At 40.8% G+C, this 25,559-nt stretch overlaps 1 protein-coding gene across 2 annotated transcripts in view; it reads right to left on the bottom strand.

Moving 5' to 3' along the window:
* Positions 1-483: 483 nt before the first annotated feature.
* Positions 484-25,559, bottom strand: part of GUCA1C (guanylate cyclase activator 1C) — a 34,491-nt gene continuing 9,415 nt past the window's right edge. The window contains exons 2-5 of one of the 2 annotated variants that reach the window (XM_027587016.1): positions 13,843-13,990; positions 12,606-12,619; positions 9,546-9,633; positions 484-875 (exon numbers count right to left, since the gene is read on the bottom strand). In XM_027587016.1, coding sequence (XP_027442817.1) covers positions 706-875; positions 9,546-9,633; positions 12,606-12,619; positions 13,843-13,990 — 420 coding nt within the window. In that variant the 3' untranslated portion in view covers positions 484-705. Of the gene's footprint in view, positions 876-4,372; positions 4,586-9,545; positions 9,634-12,605; positions 12,620-13,842; positions 13,991-25,559 lie in introns of those variants that run through there. The other variant, XR_003518596.1, reaches the window with a different exon arrangement.

The following is a 25,559-nucleotide window of genomic DNA, read 5'->3' as shown; positions in this document are numbered from 1 at the left end:
TCTTCTGATCAAACCCCCAACTGGCATAATAATTATAGATGATGCATCGCATTTTCATGCACAACTGGACCCAGATTTATAACAAATCAGCGGAAACGTTCTCATTGCCCAGCCTGAAATTTTCTCATTTTACTATATAGCTTAAGACTTTTCCTTTGGAGCAGAACATTATTACTGATTCAAGACAGGATTCAGGGTAAAGAATACGGGAAAAAAGGGAAGAAGAAAGTTTCTCCACAGACCAGAACTCGGTCATTTATAATACAGAGATACAACAGGAGCCAAGAGGCAGCAAACACATTTGCCGAACGCATGTTAAGAAGAATATTGAAGTATGGAGACACTGCCCAGATCATCCAGTTCTATTTCAAGACTCAGATTAATTTAGGTGTGCAAGGAAACATATATGTGAGTTCTCTTTTGAACAGATATGGAGACAATCCTTCAGGTTAATCATGTTTTAATCTGCAGAGAAAGCACTAATATATAGACAGAAAAGCAACAATTCTTTTGTCTGCAATCTTTATGGAAGTCTCCATGGGACTTAAGTGATGTATTCACAAGCCAATACCAATTATAATAAAAACTTGAAATCAATAGCATGTACGTGGGAGAATTTCATTTCTTCTCAACTGAAAGTCTTGTATCCACTGGAAGTCGGAAAAGGCATTCTCACGGCTCACAGCTGCTTCATTTCCCCCTTCCCTAGATCAGTCTTCTCACGTGGTTTGAAGGAAGCCTCCCTTCTGTGTCTGACTGTTTCTCATTATAGATTACTTTCAGTACGTTGGAAAAGTCAAAGCTCTTGGAAACAATCTCCAGAAGATCCTGATCTTTTTCTGTGCCATTGATAAATTCTTCTAAAGTCAATTCTCCTAGAAAATAATAAATGAACAATTAACAAGAGGCTTTGTTCATACCAATCACTGGTGTATACAATATATTCCCTGATATTTCTCTTGATATTCTGACATTTTTTTCACCTCAACCAGACTCTAAATTCTTTGAATATCCTTATATAGAAAAGCATTCAATGGTAGGGTTGCCAATGAAAATGTAGATGACAAAAGCAAACTGTTTTTTTTTTTTTAAGAGAGAGAGAGGGAGGGAGGGAATACAAGTGGGGGTGGGGGGGGCAGAGGGAGAGAGAGAGAGAATATCTCAAGCAGGCTCCATGGCCAGCACAGAGTCTGATGCGGGGCTGAGATCATGACCTGAGCCAAAATCAAGAGTCAGATGCTTAACCAACTTAACGACCCAGGTGCTCCAAATACAAACTATTTTTAGGTTGAGAACATCAGCAATGCATTTGTGTTCACATACACATTCACGTCTCTACACAGTATTGATTATTTGACCTTTAATCTTGAAGATATGACCAAGTGATAGGAGCATGAATATTGCTAATTTCTAAGATCAGGAGGAAATGACTATGTGCAAGGCTGTTTTCAATATTCTTCTCTCAGGAAATAATTTCAGGGACTGTCCAAAGCTGTGAGGAGGGTTAAACATTTTTTTTTTTTTTAAGATTTTGTTTATTTATTTGAGAGAGTCAGAGACAGAGAGCACGAGCAGGGGGAGGGAGAAGGACAAGCAGACTCCGCACTGAGCGTGGAGCCTGACTCGCGGCTCAGTCTCAGGACCCTGAGATCATGACCTGAGCCGAAACCCAGAGTCACACACTTAACTGACTGAGCTACCCAGGCACCCCTAAAAAGGTTAAAGATTTATTCATTCCATGTATAATTATTGGACAGCCATTTTCTGATTTTTTTTTAAGTAGGCTTCATGCCCAACATGGGGCCCAATGTGGGACTTGAACTCATGACCCTGAGATCAAGACCTGAGCCGAGATCAAGAGTTGGATGCTCAACTGACTGAGCCACTCAGGCTCCCCTCTCATTTTTGATTCCTAATTTCATCAGCTTGACTTAAGCCATGGGCCCATGCTGGCGAGTCCAGGGCTATAAAATCATTGCCTTATACCCATGCACCATGGCTGCTATGTTTTGCCACTACCATCATCCTACAAGATAACTTTTCAACATTTTGAGGGGATGGAGGAGTTCTCTGCTGACTCATTTGGATTGTAGTTATGAGCTTTATGGTACACGCTGGATAGCTAGTTTGTATAAGCATACTCCAAATGCCCCTGTTAATCGCTATCTTCAAAATGTAGAGATCCCATCCTCCCTCTATATTCCCACCAAGCAGAATGTGCAGTGGAATGTGTTGTTTAGTGTTCAAGGTCAGGGGCTCTGGGGATGGCCACCTGGAGTATCTCCCCTAAAACAGTGTCCAAGTGGAAGACCTTGGTTTCCTTAGAAGTGCTGTCCATGCAAGGAGGGGAGGGGCCACTGATTGTTGCTAGGTTAAATTGCTGTAATACTAAACTTGCTGCATATAGATGCCAAAAGCAGATGCTCTGTCCAGTTGGCCACTCCTAGATTCCCTGTACATAATAAGTTCCTCTGATAAACCTATGTCTTGCCCCACATCAGGCTCCCTGCTCAACAGGGAGTCTGCTTCTCCCTCTCCTTCTCCCTCTGCCCCTCCCCCCACTCAGGCTCACTTTCTCTCTCTCTCTCTCTCTCTCAAATAAATAAAATCTTAAAAAATAATAATAACCTATGTTTTAATCATTGTCTCCAGGTCTTTTCTTTGGCCTCACTGGACCACCACCCACCCTAGGCTTAGAGTCTGCTGGGACTTGGCTGCACATGAGTGTCTTCAAGTCAAGGGGTATAGATGTAGTTCCTGATCTCAAAGCGACTGTACCAAATAGGTTTTGTGGCTAGGTAGAAGGGCAGCCAAAGATGAGTCAAGAACATTCAGTAACTAGAGAATGTATATCTGGGACAGAAAGTCAGCAGGACCTGAAATACTTTTTAGTGGATAAAGTCAAATATACAAAACACCATGATAGTGACTCAAATATAAACAAGCATGAATCATCACATTCTCGTAAGATACCTTCCCTTTGGTTTCAATGGCAAAATTCTAAAACATGCTTTTTAGAGGGAAGTTGAATCTTTGTTCCTTACGTTTTCCTTATGCCAAAGAAGTTTGTGCAAAACCCACAGGGTAGGCATGGAGTTATCTATGTCTCACAGGGAATGAAACCATGGAATGAAAAAAAAGAAAACTGAAAACTGAGAGAAAACTGAAAATGAGGAGTAGTGAGTGTGGGGTTGGGGACGGGCACATGGTGTGGAGTGGTGGGTCACAGAAACCATAAATAACAACAACAAAACAATCCTATGTTTTGCAAAGGGAAATCATAGCTGCTAAATTCCTCACACAAAAGTTTTTCAAGTTTCTAGGGACTTCACATGACCAAAAGGGAAATGAGAGTGCAGATGGGGGAACAGAAGTGCGTTTTGATTGCTCAGTTATAACACTTGTCGGTTGTCACCAGTACTGGTAGAAGGAGCTGTGTCTGAGGGTGTGGAGGGCAGAGTCACCATGTCAGGTGAAAAGCAACATCAGTTACTGGTGTGGCAAAGAGAGAAAAGATGGAATTTCTTTAAAAAACATTTTTTCTAATTGAGATAGAATTGACATATAACATTGTTTCAGTTTAAGGTATACAACATAATGATTTGATACATGTATATATCGCAACATCCATCACCTCACATAAATACACTTTACACTTTTGTTTTTCTTGTGATGAGAGCTTTCAAGTTCTACTCCCTTAGCAACTTAGAGGATGGAACTCTTCACTGTTGGTGTTTTTTACTTTTCTCAAAACCTGTGTGAACTCTGCACATTTGTTTTGTTCATGTTACCTAACCAGTTACCATAAAAAAAATTCTTTTTGAAATTAAGCCAACTTCTACCTATAGCAACTTATAACTTTTACTATTTCTATTTAAAGTACTTACCTTGAAATTTTCTTCTTTTCCCTCTAGCACTTAGCATTCATTCATTTATTCATCAAACATGTATAAAGCCCCAGCTACAAGTGCTGTTTCTTCCAACACTACGGTGCTGGAACGTGACAGGTGCTCAGAAAACGTGCTGACAAATTGCTTCCCTTTATCTGATGTTCTTAAACATTGTTTCCTAATCCCTTTTAATTTGTCTGTGGATTTATGCCCAAACAAATTAAAAGGATGGTTTCTGAATCTGTCTAGAAAGAATCGCCTATGCAGGTCTAGAAGCTTCCCCTCAAAAAATCTACCAGTAAAGAGCCAAAGCCAGTAAGAGGTGACTCAGCTGGAGATCACAGGGCTCTGAGGGATCTAAACCAATGGTTTGAGTTTGTATTATTTTGTTGTATATTTAAAGATACATTTCAGTATTTGTAGGGCACAATTCAGAAAGTACACAGTTTTATTTTTATATGTTGAAATATACATATACTCACCATTTATATCTACATGATTTAGTGTTGTTTGTTGTGTTTGCAGATACCTTCTCTCCCCCTGGGGACCCTGAAGGTCAACGCTCTCCCATCACTCCCTACTAATTTCAGAACTTCATTGATGATAGAGGCTACCTGTGGATATTTTCTTTAGCCTTGTTTTTGCAATCTGGTTATCTTGTTGATATTACTGGGTCCTGTATTTCTTCCCATTAACAGCTTTTATTTTTTTATTTTTTATTGTTATGTTAATCACCATACATTACATCATTAGTTCTGGATGTAGTGTTCCATGATTCATTGTTTGCGTATAACACCCAGTGCTCCACGCAGAACGTGCCCTCCTTAATACCTCCTTAATCATTGGGCTAACCCATCCCCCACCCCCTCCCCTCTAGAACCCTCAGTTTGTTTCTCAGAGTCCATCCTCTCTCATGGTTCGTCTCTTCCCATTAACATCTTATATTACCTTTCATAACAAAACAAAAAATGACTTCCTACCCCCCTCAAAAAAAAAAAAAAAAAGCCAAAACTTACTGTGCGTGCTCACATTATCATTTTTGCTCTAAAGAAGTCAGCCTGGTTTTAGAAGAAACCAGCCTGCCTAAAAGATTTTTTTGTCAATTCTTTTAAATTAGAACGTGGTGAAACAGTGTAGCGGCACTAGGAAATTAGCAGAGACGGGGATGGGGGATGGGTCTCAGGAGATGAGAACGAACAGATTTTCAAGGGCAGAAGCCAGGGAAGATTTTACACGACACAGTTTTGCAGTCGTAAGCAAGGTGGCACGAGCAGCATTTAGCAGCATTTTATAGCCGAGTTTTCAGGTGCAGGAGTTTCTTTTTTATACGAGAAAACCCAATCCTCCCTTCTCCCCTGGTAGTTGTGCTTCTCAGTTTGAGTCACGGTGACTCTCGGGCTTTTCACAATGTCCCTCCCGGGTAACTGCTCAATAAAATGTCTTCATGTCCCGTCCCTGTCCTCTTTCCCCCAAAATATCTGCCCAATAATCACCTCTTTCATTTCGTCTTTGGCCTTGTTCTGTCTCTTTTCACTTTCATGGTGTATTATTATGAGCCACTGAAGTCTCTCCCCTGCCCCTGCGCCATTTGGCACTGGGTTAAACCTACCCGGACACTTTCCGCGCTTGATGTTGTGAACAGATTCTACAAATCTTCCCAAACCACGTCAAGAACGACTCCTGGACGGTGCATGGTAGAACATGGTTGCTATTCTTCCTGCAGGAAAGGCTGCAGGATCCCATGCTTAATCATTTATCCTGACTTGTCTTGCTCTCCCGCCTCTTTTCATTCTTCGGTAACATTGAATATTGAACTGCAATCCTCTCTGTGATTCTCTTCAAGTTTTTCTTCCTGATGCTTTTGTTCATAATATAAGGATAAAAATAGCTTGTTGAATTATTACAATAATACATGCTCATGATATAAAACTTAAGCTCTACCAAAAAGTGTAATGAAATGAAAGAAGTCCCCTGTAGCTTCTTTCTGTCCCCCCGTTTCACTTTCCATTGGTAATTAACTCCTGCTAATCAACTGCACTTATATTTTGTGAGGTGGCAATGCATATGCACATATATGTTAATTTCCAAAATAGTCTAAACACCTTTCTTCCTACAGATAACATTGCACGTTGTGGGGCGCCTGGGTGGTTCAGTCGGTTGAGCTTCCGATTCTTGATTTCGGCTCAGGTCATGGGATCGAGCCCTGCATTGGGCTCCCTGCTCAGTGAGCAGTCTGCTTGTCCCTCTCTCCCTCTGCCCCTTCCCCCACTATTTTGTGTGCTCTCTCTCTCGCTCTCAACTAAATAAATCTTTTAAAAAAGTTGTACGTTGTACTTGTTTCTTTTTTATATCTTCCTTCACTTTTCATTACATCTTCTTACCAGACACTCATTCACCTTACAACTATTCATGGAGTAACCGCTATGTGCCAGGAAGTATGAGCCTGCAAGAAATACTGAAGTACATAAAACAGAAATAGTTCTTGCCCTCATGGAGTTTGTAGATACTCATTTTTTTATTTCCATAGCATTTATCCTGTGCCTCTCTTTTGATTAATCTTCTAACTTTGATTTGCTAACTATCATGATAATCATGTATAGAATACTTCATAGCTCTGTGTATTATTTTTGTGCCAACATATTTGATGTTAGTCATTCTGTAAACAATTTGCAGTTAAATTGGGATGTTCATATATGTTCCTAAAGTTCTATCCTGTTGTGTTGTGATCTTCTTCATCTTTGGTTTCAATATTCACTGGATTATCAGATACCAATAGTAAGCTTTCTTTTCAGTTTGAAAAAAAACTGGCACATAGTCAACACCATTCTGTTATACTTGACTGAACATCTCTATTTCTACCAAACTGATGTTTTGATAACAATGATAATCAACAATTTAAAAAATCTTATTCGAGGTATATATACTTAGGTTTGTACAAAGATGAATATACATTTTCCCCTGTGGTGCTTGCTCCCCTTTTATGTGTGAGTGAAACATTTTATTTTCCTGTGTCAAATACTGGCAAAATCCTTTTATGCTTCCACAAATATCAGCCTTCTATGTCTTCATTACTTTCTCTTGTAATGCCTTCTACTTCTCAATCGAATTGCCTTCTGGTGCTCTGGGCTGTCTTTGTCCAACAGTAGAATTTTAGCGTCCTTTTCTTGATATAGGGAATGACTCAGCTGTCTCTTGATGAGATGATAAAATGATCTCCAATAATTTGCATATAAAAGCAAATTCTATCAGTTTAGTTGTGTATATGCATTTGCCAAGAAACAGTGGCTCACTGTTGTTCCAAAATGCAGCTAGTTTATTTGATATCATCATTGTAAAGGCAATGATATACATCTTTTTTCTTAAATACAAGTTTCCATCAGAGGAAATGATTTGCATGATTAGTTCTGTAAGCTATTCCAGAAACCATAATGTATTCTCTCTCTCTTTTGACATGTTCTTCCAGGTCAAAGAGCCCATTTCCTGGTCTGCAGGTATCCTTAGTTATTGCCCAAGAAAACACCTTCACTCTTCTAGATTTGCATCCTTTTGCAACCCCCTCTTTCTTTTTCTAGGGCCTTCCAACCACATTCCCCCATTTTATTGGTTCTATTGTACTTGGTTTGTGAGGAAACTGTTTAGACAATAAGTAGTGAGTCCTGCATCATTTTCTTGTTTTCTGGAACACATTATCTGTTCCCCCACACTAATAGAAATCGAGCTCCTTCTTAAGGATACCGCAATCCTCACACTTCTCCAGTAGAGGTCGCCTTTCCTTTCCTCCCACTTCCATCCCTAGAAGCAGGATCCAGAGATATTTTCAACATTCTTGACCTGCCCTTTTGACGTTCATTGTATTACTAAGTCTTAAACATTCACAATATCCCATCTATTTCCAGGACACTTGTCCTTTAGTCAACGATTTCAGCCCCAGCCTGAAATGTTTTGTCATCTCTATTCCAATCCCTGCCATACTCCAGTACTTCTGATTAAAAATTAAAACAAAACAAAACCAGGGCGCCTGGGTGGCTCAGTTGTTAAGCGTCTGCCTTCAGCTCAGGTCATGATCCCAGGGTCCTGGGATCGAGCCCCACATCGGGCTCCCTGCCCGGTGGGAAGCCTGCTTCTCCCTCTCCCTCACTTGTGTTCCCTCTCTCGCTGTGTCTCTCTCTGTCAAATAAATAAATAAAATCTTAAAAAAAAAAAAAAAAAAAAGAACAAAACCTACAGCATTTGTCCTGTTTGGTGATCAGAATTTTCAGCTGCATATTTCAAATAAAATTTTCATTGACCTTCTAAGATCTTCCACTCTCCATTTCTCTAGTCCTTGTCTAAACTTCACTTAGTTTCCTTGTCCATTCTGGGTTTTGCAAGCTTTCACGTGAACTTATTTATTTTATCCTCGATCTATATAGACCCAAATACAGGTGATTACAACCAAATGGCTCTGATCTTGGTCAATTAGAAAATGAGCATTCTGAATTCGAAATTGAGGTGAGGCAAACTAGGACTGGGTCCTAAGAGGGAGATTGAGGCTATTGATACATTTCCAAGTGCTATTCTGAGATTTATACTCTTGTTCAGTCCTTTGGCTCATTCATAATGGCGATTTCATGTGAACTCCCTCCCAGCCTCCTCACCATCCCATCCTGCCAAACTGAGTTGCCACATTAAGACTTGGGCAAACTGCCACACTCAACATGGATGTCTACTGCCCTCTAGTGTCCATTACAAGAAGTGACCTATGGCGGGCATGTTGGTTCTGTGGAAAGTTACCTCGGATTGATGAAAACCATGGCTAGAGTCCCAGTGCCTCATATCCATCCCTTTTCCCCCCTTAAATCACTTATTAACATCATATTTTCCACAATGTCAAACTTTCCGTTTTCAAGGAACATTCCTAGATACGCTGCCTCAATCTCAAATCAATATGCTCCCTTACCAGTTTACTGAGATCAAAGCCATTTGGTGTAAGCACTCCCCCTTCTGGAATGTCTGTGTCTTCCCTTTCACTCAGCTTCTGAAGAAGTGACCTTCTCTGAGCTAAAGAGGAACCCAGATTTTAGGGTAACAATAGCAGATGGAGAAATGAGCAGACAGAGTAGAAATGTAGAAAAGGTACAAAGAACAGAAATGAAGGCAAGTACAACTCTTCCCAGAAGTGTATAGTCAAAGGGAAGGAAAAAAATCTGATAGTAGAGGAAAATCACGCAATTGAAGAAATGATTTTTATAGTATGGAAAACTTGAGTTTATTTGCAAGTTGATGAGACACCTCCAGTAGAAAGGAATAATTACTAGAACATAACCCAGAGTGGACAGCATAGTCCTTCATATCATATTCTTCCACTTTTCTTTCCTTGTACCTCCCTTTACTCTTGTTCATATATCCTGAAGTGTCAAGCATCATGAATTGAATATATGTGTGTGTGTGTGTGTGTGTGTGTGTATGGTCAATAAATACTCCATTGAATTGTACTGACTGGAGAACATTGAATTGGCCAAATTATGAAGCCCAAGTGATATCACAACTAGGATTTTCTTGAAAGGTTCATATTTTTGCCTAAATGGCATTCCCACACCCACCATCTCCTACTTTGAGATGATGGTTTAAATTAAAAAAAAAAAGAAAAAAGCCCAAGGAGAGTAATTGCCTTACCATCATTGTTTATATCGATCTTATGAAACACCAAGTTAGTAAATTCTTCAGGACTCAGAGTTTGCTGGCCATTGAGGGCTTGTACAGCCTACAAAGAGAAATCAAATCAGACAGTTCAACTTTGCTGGAAGCAAATACATTTTGTGACATTTCTACCCTCAGTGTGACAGAATTTGAGGATATGTTCATGTCATTTTGGCTGCCCAACCTGTTCTAGTTGTTAAAAATAAATAAAAAGATTATATGTCAGTTCAGGGTAATGAGATTTAGAAATTTAATTAACTGAATACAATCTGAAGTTTGATATTATATGGCACGAAGGGATCCATTCAACATATTAGGTCACAAAAGATGCAAAAAAGCCTACTGCAGAAAAAAATTGTAGCGGCCACTGTCATAAGAATTCTGGACCTAGAAAACAAACAATAATCTCAACTTCAGACCAGTCATAATTGATCTTATGGAGAAACATGAAAGGATATTCTGTAAGCATCTAAGGCTTCCCCTCCAGCTTCTGACACTGGCACCTCTGATCTTTTTTGCCCTTTTGTAGAATGATCGACTGGGAAGACAGATATGTATGCCTTGGAAGGACACTGAATTTCTCTCACATCCTGCCAGCACCTTTTCATCATAAAGGCCGTCAGGGGACCCAGAGAAAATGACATTTCCAGCTTTCCTAGAGGGAAAATTTAACCATGCTCTCCTTCTCCCCCACCTCCAGGTGATTAAATTAAATGACCAATATTTGGTGTAGAAATTCATAATAAAATGAAAGAGAGACAGAGAGAGAGAACGAGTAGTCATCTGGGAATTTGAACATAACTATCTTGACTGAACATGAAGGGATCTTTAGAAAAACCGCTGACAACATATTTCAACTGAGGGCACGGTCTGCAATAGGACTATCTCTTCTGCTGCTTCTCAAGCATTACTGAAGCTGAAGTCAGGATCAGTCAGAGCGAACAGTGGTAATGCATCACTCCTGGCCTTAGCAAGTCGAGGTCTCACAGTTAAATACAGGGGAATACTTAGAATAATGGTTACATGCATGTAGTATCCTATTAGATGAACGTTTTTAGTGTTTCTCGGTGTCTTGACAGAGGTCCCAAAAGTCTGGAAAATTTGGCTAGGCATCCAGTATTCCCACAGCCTGAAGGGATACTAGACCACATGGATACGTCATAATAAAAGATGATGCAATTTCTAGGATTTGTCTGTCACCTATCACTGGGCAATATAAGTGAGACTGAAGGATTGATGGGAAGGTTGATGAAGCCTGAAGGGGTATTCTCAGAGGGAGTCGTCAGTGTTTCCTGTGTTTTCCCTCTTCTTACAGGAGAAACATGGTTGGGGGATGGACCAGGAGGCCTGGGTTGTTTCCTTCTTTCCTCCCTCATTTAGTATGTCTGCACTTTCTCCTGCATTTTGATAATCCCCTCTCTGACCACTTCTGAGCGGGAGCCGGAGGAGGTAGGAGCGAAGGGGGAGCAGGACACCTCTGACTTGGCAGGCACTGTCATGGCTACTGACTGTCAGAGCTCTCTGGATGGCAGATGTTGGAAATCCCCTCTTTCTCTGAGACCATGCTTCCCCTCCATTACTGAGACTCCCCTGCAATTCCCTAGACGTGCATCATGCATTTTGATTCCAGCTGACCCCTCGAGGCTCCTTCTACATGTTCTGGGACTGAGTTTCTCAACACCTACACAATTGATATTGCAGACTAGACAATTCTTTCTTGTTCAGGATTGTCCTGTGCATTGGAGAATGTTTAACAGCCACCCCTGGTCTCTAAACAATGGATAGCAGTTGCACCACACCCTCCTCCACTCACTGCCCAGCTGACAACCAAAATATCTCCCAACATGGCCACATGTCCCCTGGGGGAGGAAGAGTGCAACCTCGCTCCTGGTTGAGAACCACTCTCTAGTTCTACCTCCAGCTCCCTCCCCTTCTGAGGTGCCCTCACTTTTCCAAGTGGCTCAGCTGGACAAGATCCAAGACAACTCCATGTCAACTTCCCCACCCCCCATATCTGATCTATGAAAAAACTTCCATCCCAACTAATTCTAGGCATGAAATACTTCCTAAACGGCATCCCTCCACTCCGCTGCCATGGTCTGTTTCATAATGATTTCTCAGATTCAAACACTGGAGCACAGTGTTCCCCAAACCTCCACGGTCTCCTTAAATTCCCGTGCCATGGACTTGAAGTCTCTTACCCAAGAAATCCTCTCTAATAATTCTTTTCAAAAATTCTCCTGACCATTTTATGCCTTTGAAGTGAAATTAAGATGTAAACATCTTTGTGAATTTTGCCTATAATCTAGTACTTCCTTTGGATCTTTTGATGGTTGGGCTGTATTTTATTTCAACATCCTGTTATCATGTACTGAGAGAACTTCTATTAAACAGCATGTATTATTCATTACCCTATTTTTTTCACTTGCCACCACAAACGTTTGTTGATACTCATTGTTTGTAAGTACATATTCCATTGCATTAATTTAAAACTTTCTTTTAAGTCACTTATTTTTAGTATCTTAAGTGTGATGTAAATGATAGAACTTTTATCTTTGATGATGTTAATGATTGTTTGTCCTGACCAGAAATGTTGACTCTAAAATAAACTTTTAGCCTCTTGATGCAGATTACCAAATTTCCAGGAATGTCCTATCCATTTATACTCCCTCCACAGTGTGTAAGGGTGCTCTTCTTACAGTGCCCTTCCCAGAATTAAATCTTATTCTTGTTAATTTTTATTAATTTCATTGGAGACAAGTAGTATCAATTATTAATTTCTGCCCTGTGCTCTTATTATTTCAGTTTCCTTATTTCTTTTTGTTCTCTTTTTAACACTTTAAGAAAAAAACTCAATTAGCTACTTAATATTTCTCTTTTCTTTACTCATTAACAGAAGTTACACATTTTAACTAATGAAACCTGTGCAAAAATTTCCATAAGATTTAGACAAAATCATTTTATCCTTTCGTTCCTCCTAATTCTTTTGAGAATTTGATGACCCTCTACCTCCCCCACCAAAAATGGATAACATACAAGAAAAATTTGCACTCCATTTCATGGTCTTCAAGGACTCCCAAAGGCCACAGATCCATATCCCAGGATATGAACTCTTGCTCTGAGTACTGCTTTGGAGGCATCCCCCAATATTTGTATGCTACATTACATATTTAATTTTTTTAAATAAATTCGAGTATGTTTATTTAAGAGAATATTCTAAAATTTACATGTGGTTGGGCAGTCTCTAGAGAATATTCTGGATTCCTAATTTTGTGTTGCAATATGTAATATGTATACAGAATTTCTGAATTTTAATGCTTACAAAATTCAATTACAAAGTGCATCTTAGCACTTTTTTGTGAGTTACTTGTGTGAGATTAAAGTGGAAGCAATATTAATATTATCATAATCTTAAATTCTTTGCATATGTTGGTTAACTCTACATTTGATAAATAGTTTTAAATTTTAACAGCTTTGTCCATTTGTTGAGGTGTTTAATTATAATCGTAGTTCTACCCATTTATTTTTCTTTATATTTTTGCTAATATTATACTATATATTATGTTTGTAACTCAACTCCTTCATCTATAAATGTAAGAATTTGGACCAGATCATTTCTAAGACCTCTGATTCTAATTCTGACTCTGTGTTACAAATTCACTATATCGCATTCATAATGTTTATTTTACTTCCCATTCTCACTTAGGTACAGTGTCCCATTTAATTATTTACTCTAGGATCCATTTCATCTCATACCTGATGAGAGTGATAATAAGTATTCCCAATTCCGTGATGGGGGGGTGAGATTTATAAAGGGACTCATTGAACTTTAGAGCTGGAAAGCACCTGGGATCCTTGAACTACCTATTAGAAATACTTTAGTCCAGCCCCCAGAAAGATTGATCCTCAGCTACCTTTGTTCTTAGTCCATGGCTCTTGCTATACAAACCATCTAGTATTTTAGCTGTTCCTCAGAAAACTTTCTGCACGGATGCAGACAAAAAGATAAATTGTTTTAGAATATCATGTTTATTTCATTTTTCATCTCAGTACTCTGCTACATCTGTGAATTTGGACACCAACAAGAAATGCTGGTTTGCAGGTGCACACTCAGTAACCAATAGCATAGCGAAACTTACATTGCTCCAGTGATTCCGAATGTATATCCCAAGAGTCACCAACCACATAGACAGCTGTTACCAGTTCCACAGGGAAGAAAATTACATTAACTATACAATGTCCTACAAAGTTCCTTCATTACTTCACTTACCACGAAGATGTTCAGTAGAGTCTTTTTTGTCAGTAGAACCATTTCCATCAGCATCATATAGTTTAAAATACCATTTTAATTTTTGCTCCATTTTTCCTCGTATAACTAGATTTATAGCAGCAATAAACTCTAAAAAGTCAATAAATCCATCCTATGGAAAGCAAGGTGGAAGAGGAAATCAATATCTAAGAAAAACAATTGTTTTTTATTTGAGAAGTCATGGTTCATGAGCAGGACCATTAGCACAAATTAATACAACCCACAAGATTTCAGCATAGAACTTTTCCTGGCACTTTGTTAAGCAAACAAACAAAAACATGGGTGATGTGTATAGAAATAAGTAACTTTAAATATATAGGTAAGTGTCTTTTTTAGAGAAAATATCTACTCCTTATGTCAAAAAAAAGGAAAAAGTTCTGAAATGCCATGAGGGAAGGCTGTGTCCTCACCACCAGGCATCCTACAAAGGCTGTCTTCTCCTGAATATCTTCAGGTCTTGTCATCTACCCAGGAGAAGATGAGGTACCAGTTTCTAGTAGAAAGGAATTACCAAGGAGCTAAATTCTGTACTCCTTTTTAGAGAGCCCGGTTGATCTTTTTGGAATGCTAAACTCCACGATTCCTTTTAAGTACATCATTTTCAGTATGAATCAAAATTTTTGAGCCTCTTTTCTGTAAAGGTTTTGCCATATTTAGTCAATCTTAGAAGACTGTTTTCTTTAAATTTTTTTATTATTATGTTAATCACCACACACTACATCATTAGTTTTTGATGTAGTGTTCCATGAGTCATTGTTTGTGCATAACACCCAGTGCTCCACGCAGAACGTGCCCTCTTTAATACCCATCACCAGGCTAACCCATCCCCCCACCCCCTCCCCTCTAGAACCCTCAGTTTGTTTTTCAGAGTCCATCATCTTTCATGGTTCGTCTCCCCCTCCAATTTACTCCCCTTCATTCTTCCCCTCCTGCTATCTTCTTCTTCTTTTTTTTTTCTTAACATATATTGCATTATTTGTTTCAGGGGTACAGATCTGTGATTCAACAGTCTTGCACAATTCACAGCACTCACCATAGCACATACCCTCCCCAATGTCTATCACCCAGCCACCCCACCCCTCCCACCCCCCACCACTCCAGCAACCCTCAGTTTGTTTCCTGAGATTAAGAATTCCTCATATCAGTGAGGTCATATGATACATGTCTTTTTCTGATTGACATATTTCACTCAGCATAACACCCTCCAGTTCCATCCACATCATTGCCAATGGCAAGCTCTCTGATGGCTGCATAATATTCCATTGTGTATATATACCACATCTTCTTTATCCATTCATCTGTCGATGGACATCTTGGCTCTTTCCACAGTTTGGCTATTGTGGACATTGCTGCTATAAACATTGGAGTGCACGTACCCCTTCGGATCCCTACATTTGTATCTTTGGGGTAAATACCCAGTAGTGCAATTGCTGGATCATATGGTAGCTCTATTTTCAACTTTTTGAGGAACCTCCATACCGTATTTCAGAGTGGCTGCACCAGCTTGCATTCCCACCAACACTGTAGGAGGGTTCCCCTTTCTCTGCATCCCCGCCAACATCTGTCATTTCCTGATGTTAATTTTAGCCAATCTGACTGGTGTGAAGTGGTATCTCATTGAGGTTTTGATTTGGATTTCCCTGATGCCGAGTGATGTTGAGCACTTTTTCATGTGTTTGTTGGCCATTTGGATGTCTTCTTTGGAAAAATGTCTGTTCCTGTCTTCTGCCCATTTCTTGATTGGATTATTTGTTCTTTGGGTGTTGAGTTTGATAAGTTCTTTATAGATTTTGGATACTAGCCCTTTATCTGATATGTCATTTGCAAATATTTTCTCCCATTCTGTCAGTTGTCTTTTGGTTTTGTTCACTGTTTCCTTTGCTGTGCAAAAGCTTTTTATCTTGATGAACTCCCAATATTTCATTTTTGCCCTTGCTTCCCTTGCCTTTGGCGATGTTTCTAGGAAGAAGTTGCTGCGGCTGAGGTCGAAGAGTTGCTGCCTGTGTTCTCCTTTAGGATTTTGATGGACTCCTGTCTCACATTTAGGTCTTTCAACCATTTGGAGTCTATTTTTGTGGGTGGTGTAAGGAAATGGTCCAGTTTCATTCTTCTGCATGTGGCTGTCCAATTTTCCCAACACCATTTGTTGAAGAGACTGTCTTTTTGCCATTGGACATTCTTTCCTGCTTTGTCAAAGATGAGTTGACCATAGAGTTGAGGGTCCATTTCTGGGCTCTCTAGTCTGTTCCTTTGATCTATGTGTCTGTTTTTGTGTCAGTACCATACTGTCTTGATGATGACAGCTTTGTAATAGAGCTGGAAGTCTGGAATTGTGATGCCGCCAGCTTTGCTTTTCTTTTTCAACATTTCTCTGGCTATTTGGGGTCTTTTCTGGTTCCATACAAATTTTAGGATTATTTGTTCCATTTCTTTGAAAAAAGTGGACGGATTTTGGTGGGGATTGCATTGAATGTGTAGATTGCTCTAGGTAGCATTATGGAAAAGACTGTTCAAGGCTCTCAAGCTTAGGCAGTTCCCCTCATCCTGTTTTAAACTGGTAAAACACTCCCAGTTGGAACAGAAATAGTGGGTATCATTCTTAAGACTCATACCCTTCAAACCTTGCTCAGCTAAATGCTCAACCATCTTAAGAAAGGTGACCAGCTCTAGGGAGGTGTGTGCAACCCACTCTCTGCTATGTTCCCGTGGGAGTTCAGATGCCAATGGTAGCATATTCAGCCCAAGAAAACATGCTGTCAGCTGCATTGTCCTTGGAACTTTGGAATGTAGAGTCCTAGTTACAAAACAAGATGTGACATAAAGTACTCCCTTTCCCTTGGATATAAAGGGCTTGAGAATTATCGGCCTGTAAAATGGTATGTGTTTGCTTTGAGGCTCAAGCTTTTGTGTCTAGCCTATAAGAAAAGCAAACGAAAAATCACCAGTAGTTCTGGATGTGAAGCAAAGCCTGCTTGCTGGTTAACAGCTTTTTGTTTTATTTTACTTTGCTTGTTTTGTATGGTAGACTACTACAATATCTTGGCTATTAAAAGCCAATGTGCTAATAACTATAGCATTGTCTTCAAAATGTATTATTTTTTTAAAATTCTCTATAATATATAATAAAAATATCATAAAATATTTTAAAATTTTACTACATGTATTAGATTTTTACATTTTACAGCTTAGATATCTTCACCCTATCAATAACTTTAATACTTCTTATAAGCGATAAGACTTCAACTAACAGTTTTGGAGTCTGGTTGAATGAATCTCCTGAAGGAAATTTACTCGTCTACAAAACAGCTGGTTTTACCTTTTCTCCATCAGCCTTTCTTACTGCTCGTTACCACTTCTCCATATTAATCCCTAGCCTACTATGGCTGAGAAAGGGAGATACGTTATCATAGAGTGGAAATGTATTTAAGATGACATCAAGATATCTTCCGATTTGGCAGGATATGACCATTATTTTTCGGTGACGAGACCAGCGGGTGCAGAGGATAGAAGTTGGGTAGACAGTATACAGTCAGGGCACACTGGCTCCCAGGTCTTCCTCCTGCGTCTCTTAGGGCTAACCAATCAATACAACTGTTTCCTGGGTAGTTCTTATGCGTGTTTGCCCAAAGGTTACAGAAGCATCCTCCCTGAGAAGGCTGAGTTGGCTTGCTATAAAGTTTCCATAAAAACCTTTATTTTGTGAGGGATGTTGACTTTAGAACATTTGGTATTTTATGATTAGGCACAGTGGGGAGGTGGCCCTAACTCCTTCCAAACCAGACTGTGGAAGCTCTGAGCAAACTATATCAGGAGATGAGCACAAATATTTTCATTGTATGGCTTTAAAATGGACAATCCTGTTAATCTACAACCAAAGTTGATGGTGGGTAAGGAAGGAAGCCTTTTCTACTTACACAAGTGCAGCCTTTGGCAAAATCTCCTGCAAGCAAAACATTTTCTGTCTTCATTTTAGCATTCCGTTATGTAATTAGACAAATTCTTAGCAATCTACAGCCAACACTTCTTTCCAATTATCTTTCTGGTAAGATTTGTAGAAATTTGCATCAGTGAGACAACTCTGGTGAATGTGATTTAATGGCTTGTGTTAGTGTTGGAGAGAGTTTTGGGTGATGCCTATTCTGTAAACCAGAAGATAAGGTAATTATTGCCTTTGGTTAACCTCTAGTTTTCAAGCCCAGGATGGGGAGGTGGATAAGAACGACAGAGAAGGTGAGATGTTCCTGCAAATGTGACTAGGAAGAATGCAATAAAGGATGTTGAAAGACTTTTCTTTGAGGCTATCCAAGGGAACACTGTTAAGTTCACATTGTTGTATTTGAGCCACCGGAGTCCTTGTGGCACATAGAACTGACTGGAGATGTCTGATACCGATTGGCCTTGCGCCAGAGTAGGGTTCATAAACTCCCTGCATCAAAATCACAAGGGGACAAAGAAATATGCAGACTCCTAGAGCCTGACCCCCAAAGAACACCATCAAAACTACTTGGGTTGGGGCCCAAGAGTCTGCATTTTAAAATGCTCCCCAGGGAAGTCTGATGTATCTGAAGATTTGGGAACCACAGACCTAAGCTGTTTTTCTTATAGATGTCTTTTTTTGTAGGCAATGTTATCATCTAGGTATCTGTCTAAGTGGCTGTGCTAATTGTGACTTATTCTCACTTGAATTTAAATAACCTTATTAAGACTAATTAGAAAAAAATATGACCCACATGGTTCAGTCTCAGAATGACACAGGCATACAAATCCAGCCCAGCAATCAAAAATTAATTTCAAAATAACAGCAAGTCTTTACTTTCATTTCTGGAACAAACACAAGTTGTGAGAAATGTATGGATTTCTTCACAACACCCCCTTCCTCTCCCATCTGCTCCCGCACATATGTCCTGCTGCTCAATCTTCAGCAATCTCCACTGCCCGGTGCCTTCACAGCCAGCCTGAGCATGAGAACACTTCCGCCTTTCACTCTCCCAATGTGTCTCATAATTCTGCATCAAAATCCTAAAACATTAGCTTGGCAATGGCAGGATCCTCCTTTGAGTTTGAGGGCAGGGAGGAAATTGGGCGCACACAAAGCCATTCTCATGAGCCTCAGAGAAGGAGAGTTTGGGAGCATGTGTACAAAAATCATTTGAATCCCAACATGTTTATAGATGTATACATTATGTTCTTAGGGTGGAGTGGGCTAAAGGGAAGAGTTAAACAGGGCCAAGATATGGAAGCATGACAGTTTCTCGGGCTCCAAAAGGAGTTTGGTCCATTAACACATTATGAATCATTTTGTAGAGGGGGGTGAAAACAAGAGAGAGAAAAAATATATGGAGACTTTAAATCCAAGCTTTCTCGTGGTTTCTAAAATGTATGGGAACTATAAGGCATACTTTTTACATCTATAAAGAAAGTATAAAAAGGTAAAAAATATATGACTTTTTGTTCTTTCTACCATTAAAGAGATGAAATTTTAGAAGTCTAATACATTAAAAATAAGGAAAACAAAATCTACTCTGTTCTATTCAGCAGAAAATCCACAGGTGGAATTATGTGGTCACCAGGCAAGGTTCACAACATGCCATAAATTACAGGTGCTTTCAGGATATGATCAATTTGAAATGCAGATAGAAAGTTAAATTATAAAACTTATATGCATATGAAACAATTATTTTATTATTTATTACTAAGTATAAAAGCTATAAAATATATTGTATATATATTTCAAGCACTGTGCTAGTCACTTTCCAAGCATTATCTCTAATTCTAACAGCAACCTGACAGGCAGCCTTATTATTCTTAGCTTACAGAGGAGAAAATGGATTTTCAGAGAGCCTAATAGACGACTTAAATAACAAAGTTAGGACATAGGTGGATCCAGGATTTAAATACAGTCAGCCTTACTCTAAGGCTTTTGTTCTTTGTACCACCCAGTATTTATTGCCCTCAAAACGCATTACAGCCGAATTCTTCTGGAAGAGGTGTCCGTCCATACAGATGGGACACATTCAGTGCAGCGTGTTGTTCTGGATTCACATGTGTAGACTATTTGGCAATACAGTCATATAAAGTAAGGTGACCCAATGTCTGAAGATACTGCACCTTGGTACCTGTGCTTCCTTCATACCCGGTGCTGCCCAAGGGACAGCTGGCCTGTGTGATCTGAGCTGCTTTGTCTCAGGGACACTGTGAGCCCAGAGAACTCTTGGGGCCACCACTTCCAGACCTCCCTCACCTGGCTTGCAAAACCATCTGGCTCAGCAGCACAAAAAGTGATCTCTCTCCTCTTGCCTCTCCTGCTTTTTGCTATCTTTGATGAACACTTCTGTCTATTTTGGAATCTTTAGCCCCCTCGCCCTACCCAAGGATTTAGCCTCCAGCACCCCAGAGACAATAGCCCTCCTGGCCTATGTTTCCCTGGAAATTTCCCCACCTGCCCCTCCAGGACCAGAAGCCCACACACTGGTGTAGCTAACCCTGTTGTGTCTTCACCTCCCCTCTTGGCTAGGACTCTACAGTGTCCCTTTGCTGTGCAGCTGGTGCTTGCTTTGGCTCAGCATTTCCCCCTCTTCAGGGCCTCACACCTGCATTGCAGCCCTGACTAACCCATCCATTCTCCCCACTTGGTAAAATACCCAGGTAAGATATCACCATAGATATCATCTGATATGCCAATGTGGTCCTGCCATCACTCTCCTCGAGAAACAGATATTGAAATGTCATCTCAATATATTTTGAGACATCTGCTTTGGAGTTTTGTCCCAGGGATGGAGACACAAATTTATAATCTTGGTAATGTCCTTGGGGGAACTTGGCTTCATTTCAGGGATTCAAATTGTAGAATTTCAGTTCTAGAAACAGTCCTTCATTTTGCAAATAATAGTAAAAATAACAATCATAATAACCATAATGACAATGACAACTATTTTCTTTTGAAGGAGATAGAAGTCTATTGAATACACTGCAAAGGAGCAGGGGGGCGGGACAATAAGGGAGAGGCTGTCTGCTATGAGGCAATGACGGGGGGCTGTATTTAAAGAGGGAAGGTGAGAAGGTCTGGGAACAGATGGAATTTTCCTTTTTTGGTATCTGTGTCCTGGTGTATGTAACCCATTTATTAGCTACGACTTATGGATATTTTGAGGTGGGTCCCACCTAATGGGCCTGTTTGTATCCAGCCAGGGGGTTGGGGATCACTGTGGGCCCTTCTACCTTACTCAGGTTTCCATTGTCCAAGTAGATTGGATACAAGGGGCCTCTACATTCCCCACTGACAGATCGACAAGGACAAATCTTTGGCATTTGAGTGGAGGTCTTGTCTTCAGTAGCTGCTTCATGTTGAATGAAGGGTGTAGAGATGCCCCTACCTATGGGTCAACATTGGTCAGTTGGGAATTTAATAGAGGTCATGGAAGACTGAGGCAGCTGGGTCTAGAGTTGCTAATATACGGGCGTTTCCTTGAGCAGAGAGGATCATCCACCAGCTTCAAGTTATGGCAGTGAGGGAGTCTCGACACCAGGTGGGGAGACACCAGTGTCTTGAGTCTTGAGTGCTGCTGGTGAGAAGATTTGTAGATGTCAGGCTTAAAGCATCCTTGGATGGAGTGGGAACAGGCAGCAGGACTCAGATGGGTTTTTCTGGTTTATAATTCACATGTCTCTGCTGATCCTTTTGAATGGCCCTTACAGCCATATGCACAAAGATCATCTATACGTGAGTTTTGTAGCAGTTTCTCCAAAACTGACCTCAAGTTGCCCAGCATCAGTTTCTAGGGCTTCTCTTCCAGGAAGCCTCCTCAAACGAGGACAATGACAACTATTGATGCTGATGTAAAAGTTGCTACACACACAGGCCAGGCATTGTGCTTTTCACACCTGAATTCAGTTAACCCAAAAAAGGCCCTAAATGGTATATGCCAATAAGCACAATGTCCTGGGGTCTAGTGACGCCAAGACCATAGGAACAGGATTGTTATTACAACTAGGGGTCAGACCCCATATGTTCTAGTGCACCCTCTCATTCAGGAAAACAAATAACCTGAATCCAACACAAATCTTCCAAACCCTCCCCCAGGGTAAAACTACCCCTTCTCACAGCATTAACGTTCTGCTACTTTTCACAGAATCGCTACCTGGGAAGAATTCACAAATTTCCACAGCCCCTCACCTGAAGACATTTCGATGTTTCCATTCTTTCACATGTGACACTTTCCAGTGGCATTTTACCAGCTGTGGCAAGTCAGCAGCAACACAGGAACTGAAATGTCTGCCTGGAAATGGTTGCTCAGATGGTCAGGGTAAGGAAACCGAGAGAGTTAGTATAAGCACATTGTATGATTGATCCATAATTGTCAGTGATATTTAATTTGCATTTTAGGAGCTGCAAAAAAAACTAGGTAACATAAGGACCCTTTCAATTTTGTCAAACATCTATGAATACTTTTTTAAAATAGTTTTGTGAATTTTTGAAATCTAAAAGTTATGTTCAGCATTTATGACCTAGCCCCATTTTCACCGACAGACACTTACATTAACAACAAACATAGTCTCCATCAGCCATGGAGTTTCTGGAATGTCCTGAAAAGAGACTCAGCTCTTTAAGATGAGAAATATACTGCTGGCTTGGTAGGTCGGTTCTATAACATGATCTTTACGCAGATCAAACACAGTTGTTCTTGACCACGACTGTACAGAATTCAAGTGTTCTGGGACAAAGGGTTTCTCACAGTACTTATCAAACAAGCTCACAGTTCTGAATAGGTTTCCTGGGTATCAATCAGGAAGCCCTGAGCATCTGTGCCCAGCATGTGCCCAGCTCGGTGGTGTCTGGACCACTGTGGATTAGAAGCCAGTCTCAGGTGCTCTGGGGGAAGGCAAGACAATTGTCTGAGTTGGGTCACTTCTGAATGGGCTAACTTTGGAAGAGCCACCTGCGACTATAGCAATGGCAGCCTTTTGCAAGAACTTCCTTAGGTAGCCAATGTGTCTCCTTAAGCAGTATTGTCACAGATAAAATAAAATCCAGTCTCACCCTAAGTCAGACAGCCTGTTGTCTCCTCAGGGTGTTATTTCCCGTGGAAGAGCCTGGATCCTTGTCTTTACTGAATAAAAGAGGTAAACAGAGATGGACCAGATGGTGGAGCATATAGACCTGTAGTACTTGCTTCAAGGCTGTTTCTCTACTATGATGTAACTAAAAGAACAGTCAGAGGAACTGCCTCCGAATTAATAGATTTGGACCCAGAGTCCCTTTTTTAAATGTATCCATGCTACGAAGCTCTTTGGTAGCAAAAATGGGCTTAGAGCCCAGCTTTCTAGCACTTTGACAGTGGTCTTTTTGGCATAACTGTGGTGTTCCTATCTGGATGCACAGTCAAACCACCTGGCAGTTTAAAACAAACAAAACATTGTTTTGATTCGGTGGGGCTAAGGTGGAGACCCAGCCAGGGGTCACTTTAATAACACCCCCAGGTGCTTCTAATATGGAGCCAGATTTGAGAACAACAATTCCAACAGATTTTGTTCAAATACACGAGTTACAACAGCTTACGTTTCAATGTATGTCAGCAGGCACAGTTGATGTTTTTAACGGGTAAAATTCTGTGAGAAGCTCAAGCAACATGTTGATAAGTGATGTTATACATGAAAATGTTTTGTAAATTACAAAGTGCTGACCAAAGATGAGGTGTTTTATTATCACCAACAAATGCTTCCTGAGAGCTTCTGAGTCGGTCGTTCAGAAGCAGTAGGCTCGGTCTTTCCCTTTAAGAGATTGCAGCCTTGTGGGCTAGAGTAGATGGTCATGTTTCCAGTAATGTGTCTTACGAAGAGCGGCAGTAATGGAGGTCACCCTGCAGGCCAGACAACCTGATACAGTGTCAGAAGCTGCAGGGCAGACAGGGGGTTAATGAGCGGCAGCAATTACGACACAAGTTAAAAGCCAGGTTGCCTGCTCCATTTTTCAAGGGTTCTCACACAGAGGGAAGCTAAGGAACCAACTAACCAGAGGTCACCTGTGAATTTCAAGTAGAGCCAGCGCTCCCGTGCAGCTATCCCGGGTTGAAAAGACCGTTGAAACTCGAAGATGATTCCCATTTACTTAATTTCATTCTGTGAATGGCAACCATTTGAAGGGGCCAATGTGCCCCCAAACAGCACAAATGACCATCTACAGCACTGGGGTCAGTTAAAGAAGAGAAATGGTGGGCAAGCAGCCTCTGCACCTGGAGGTACACCCTTTCAATCAGAAATCGAATTTGAGCTTGATAAAGAATAAAGTTAATCTTCACTGTTATCAGACCCGTGGGGGCTGAGATCAGAGTTAACTGCATTTTACAGATAAACGCACCATCCCTTGGTGGGCTATCGTGCACATTTTCCCAGTTTTCTCCTATGTTATTTCACATGAGCTCAGGGATAGTGTGGGCGGGCTAAGTCTTGTCTCGGTTTTAGAACTGACGACCCTGACACACAGAGGCTATCTGAGCCTTGTCCGAGATTACACACACAGTAAGGGTCAGAGCTGGGACAGGGGCCTGGCAGCCTCACCCCTCCTGTAGAGCCTCCACCGCCCTGGGGGTGGCCTGGGCTTCGTGGTACAGAGATTCACAGAAAGGCACATTAAAAATAGCAAGGAAGCTAACATTGAAGCTAAGATTTGATTTGTGAACATATTTATAGGTAAACTAGCACATATATTGTAGTAATCATCTATTAGATCCCCCAGCTTGCTACTTACCCTCACTTCTCTTTCTGTAACAGTTATCACCCACGTTTCTAAGAAATCATTTGCCTTCCCTCCTTGATTCCCAGGATTTTCTGAGGAGGTGAATTTAAATACCCTGAAAACTTGCCCTGCTGTTTTGTTTTCTCCTAGCCTTTAAACGTCCCCTAGGGCTCACAACAGCTTTTCTGGCTTAAACCATCACTCCATTTATGGCTTGAGTTCAAACCCACAAGTTCAGAGAAACCATTTTCTCTCACTTGTAGACCTCAGAGTCTTACAAGGGGCAGAGCACTTTTGATCTCGGAGCTCCCAATGGCACTCTGTTTGGATAAAGCCCAGATGCCTAGATGTGGCCCAGAGTGCCATCCATTCACCTTCACGCCTATCAGAGAGAAAGAATGTCACCGGCAGCCAGAGGGCCGAGGGCTCACTTTCTGCTCTGAGATTCTCCAGGCAAGTCACTACGGGCTTCTCGGTGCTTGGCGTGCCTCATTGCTCAGCTGTGACGTAAGAACACACGCAGTGGCAACAATGCGCTGTCCGGACATGGCAGAGACACAGGTGAGACAGCCGACATGTTTGGTCGCCAGGGTTGCTCTAGCAGTGACCCTCTGCCCTGGTGAGTTCCCCACGTACCCTCCCCTCTCCTACCTGGGAGAGAGCTGTTCTCTTCACTGAAATTCTCAACTCCTCTGTTAAAGGTGGAACACCGTAGCAATTTACGGGGCAGCCCTTGGAGTCAGACCGCCAGCATTCCAATTCTGCTGTGTCGTTTCAGAAGAGTGACTAAACCTCTCTGTGCCTCAGTGTCCTCATTGGGAAAATGGGAATGTGAATGTGAAAAATGCGAATGTGAAAAATAGTAGCTACGTATATAATATTTCTGTGAGGAATCCAATGACCGTGAAGTGCTTAAAACAGTGACTGGTACAGAAGCATTCAGTAAGTG

Source organism: Zalophus californianus, chromosome 1 (assembly GCF_009762305.2).
Source record: "Zalophus californianus isolate mZalCal1 chromosome 1, mZalCal1.pri.v2, whole genome shotgun sequence".
In the NCBI taxonomy this organism is placed as follows: domain Eukaryota; kingdom Metazoa; phylum Chordata; class Mammalia; order Carnivora; family Otariidae; genus Zalophus; species Zalophus californianus.
Note: the sequence above shows the minus strand (reverse complement) of the source record. Positions and strands in the feature narration are given on the sequence as shown.